The 2,680-nt window shown below is 55.2% G+C and overlaps 2 protein-coding genes across 2 annotated transcripts in view; both read right to left on the reverse strand.

Annotated features, from left to right (window-relative positions):
- LOC104290097 (beta-crystallin B3-like) overlaps nucleotides 1–2,680 on the reverse strand; it is a 369,903-nt gene that overhangs the window by 233,921 nt on the left and 133,302 nt on the right. The gene's annotated exons all lie outside the window — the stretch shown is intronic.
- MYO18B (myosin XVIIIB) overlaps nucleotides 1–2,680 on the reverse strand; it is a 76,246-nt gene that overhangs the window by 68,948 nt on the left and 4,618 nt on the right. Inside the window, exon 4 of the mRNA XM_009889168.1 lies at nucleotides 2,192–2,336. Within this exon, the coding sequence (XP_009887470.1) occupies nucleotides 2,192–2,336 (145 nt within the window). The remainder of the gene's footprint in view (nucleotides 1–2,191; nucleotides 2,337–2,680) is intronic.

Below are 2,680 nucleotides of genomic sequence, written 5' to 3' on the forward strand. Positions count from 1 at the left end.
GGGGTTCGGGCCGCGGGGTGCGCCCCAGCCGCTGCCTGATGCATGGGCGGGCGCGGGGGGAGCCGCGCTTGGCTGCCGTCCACGGCGCACAGCCGCCCGCAGCACCGGCAGGACGTCGGTGGCTTGCAGCTGCTGGAAACCCGCTCGCCTCTATTAAAGGCAGGCGGTGGGAAGCCCGCAGAAAGCAGGGAGCTACGATGCTTTATTTTTATACCAGTCAGCAAAACGGCCAGCTTGAGAGCAAGCTGAATGCCGAACCCCAGCTGTGCCCGAAACCTCCTTCCCCGTTAAAGAGGGAATGAATCAATGAAAATATATAATATTCTGCAGCCCACAAAGGGGACTAGAAGCACTTAGGTGAATGGGTACCTCGGATGCCCCGCTGGCCTCTGGCTGTCAGGCTGCTTCGCACAAGAAGAGCCGCTCTAACGGGTTTCAGAGGCAATGGGAAACGCTGACACCAGGACGGAGCCGGCTTTTGAAATGTAACCTTTTCTTCTCGGTGCTTTTCTCACTGCAAATGTATTTTCCACTCTCAGCCAGAGAGAGGTGATGCTATTCCCTCCTGTTTCATTCCTGGACAAACTGAATTTGTGACGATAAGGTAGCCATCAGCAGGAGGGGGAAAAAATGGGCATTTAACCTGTGCTGGGGGTCAGCCGCCGCAGCACGGCACGTGCCGGGGCCACCGTCGCAGGGATGGCGGTGGCGGTGGTGGAGGCTGCGACGGTGGCTGCAGCCCCGGGCTGCGCTCCTGAATGCACGCGAAAAACCAGCGATGAGGCTCCCTTCGGTGAGATTTCAAGGAGAGGATTTTGAATATACAACTTCAAAGTGCATGAAAGGGGAAGGGAAGAGATGGCTATCAGGAGACAGGTTTAACCACATTAAAAGAGTCATCGCCCCCACCGAGACTTTTGCTCCATCCAGCTTTGATCCATTTTTTATCCATATTTCCTTTCATTTCTCCCCTTTTGTTGACGCACGATCAGGGAATCAATACCAGAGTGAGCGATGCTGAGACATGCTCTGGTTGTTAATCCCGTACCCAAGGCTGCCGCGAAGCCGCACGCCCTGCCTGGGCCCGCTATTAACATTCCTATTCATGCCGAAATAACTGCGGCAAGATTTGTTGAATATAGCACTTGATTCGCTCTTAGACTGACTTACAGGGTGCTTGGGACAGAATGTTCAATGTTTGAGCGAACCAGCTCAGCTCCCCCAGCAGACCCCCCGTGGCCAGCACAGTAAGCGCCCCTCCAGCTGCCTTTTAGATCACCCCTAAAATGAGACGCGTCCCCAAAATCCGCCCTCCTGAAAACTCTCGAGGCAGAAGGACTTTCTTGCTTTTTGCCAAGAGCCGTATCACAGCCTTCAGCCTGGGACAGCAGGGTCAGTTTTTGGAAAGTTGGAAGGGCATTAAGGGGAGGTGGAGACGGGGAAAGAGAACACCAGAGAGAAGGAGAAAGAGAAGTCACTGTAAGTGACGACAGCATTCATCCTTTTAAAATAATTAATAAATGATTAATGGCATAAATTACCATAAGATGTGTTATGACATGTTGCAGAGACATTTATAAATGTCTACGGCTCGGTTTATAGCAGCCTTTATGCAGCCCTCATAAATTGAAGTGTGTAAATCAATGTGCTTGTCTCTAAAATGGGTTAGAGCACATCTTAAAATAATTTATAAGGGATAAGGCAATTTCTATATGCCCGTATTAACAAAGTCTTTATAAATACAATCTTCATCCAGACTCATCCTATTATAATTCAGTTACCGTATTAGGCACTCAAGAGATGATACGATTACTGCTACCTGAAGCTGTCCCTTCGCAGTGTCATTGGGGACAACGTGCCAACAGACGCGTTACCGCCCCGCTTCTTCCCAAGGACCGGGGACCGGGCGATGCCCTGCAGCCCCCCTCCTCTCCGCACACGGCCACGGGACAGACCCGCTCCAGAAGCCCCCGCAGGGCAGGACACCGGCACGCAGCATCGCCCCGCGCCTCTGCGGGCAACGGAGAGCTCAGGGCACCCTACAGCCTCCGGGCGAGCATCGCTCCTGACCGCCTCTTGGTGTGCAACGTGCCCAAGCACCGACCGCCGCCGGGACGCGCTTCCTCGCCCTCCCCGAACCCCCGGCACCGAGACGGGGTGTAAGAAAAGGAGAGGCAGGAGCCCCCCTTACCTTTGCAGGCACCGGCGGCTCCCAGGTGGTAGATGCCAGCTAGGATGCGCCAGATGGCCGCCTGCTCCTCCGCCGTGATGCCCAGCGTGCCCATGGCAGCCCGGAGCTGGGCGAACGCCGCCGAGGCTCTCTGCTTCTCCTCGGGCTGCAGGCAGAAAGAGACCGGGGGGGAAACATCTCAGCCGCTGTCAGAGCATCGCAGGCGCTGGGGACGGGGGGACAGAGGGATACACACGGGGGGAACGCCACAGGGCGTACAAAACCCATACGGCCGACAAGGAAAAGGCAATAAGGGGACGTTAGGAACAGTTTGGGCAGCAATGGGGGAAGCCCCTGGCGGGTTCCTCGAGAGCCTGCCGTCATGAGCCAGCCCGGGTACGTCTTCTCGTCATACAACCACACATAATTCCCCCTTCAGGAGTGTCTACAGAGACGTTAAGCAGCCGCTGGAGATGATGGACGTTTTATATCTTCTCCCTTCTCGCTAAA

Source organism: Charadrius vociferus, unplaced genomic scaffold, assembly GCF_000708025.1.
Source record: "Charadrius vociferus isolate BGI_N301 unplaced genomic scaffold, ASM70802v2 scaffold567, whole genome shotgun sequence".
NCBI lineage: Eukaryota > Metazoa > Chordata > Aves > Charadriiformes > Charadriidae > Charadrius > Charadrius vociferus.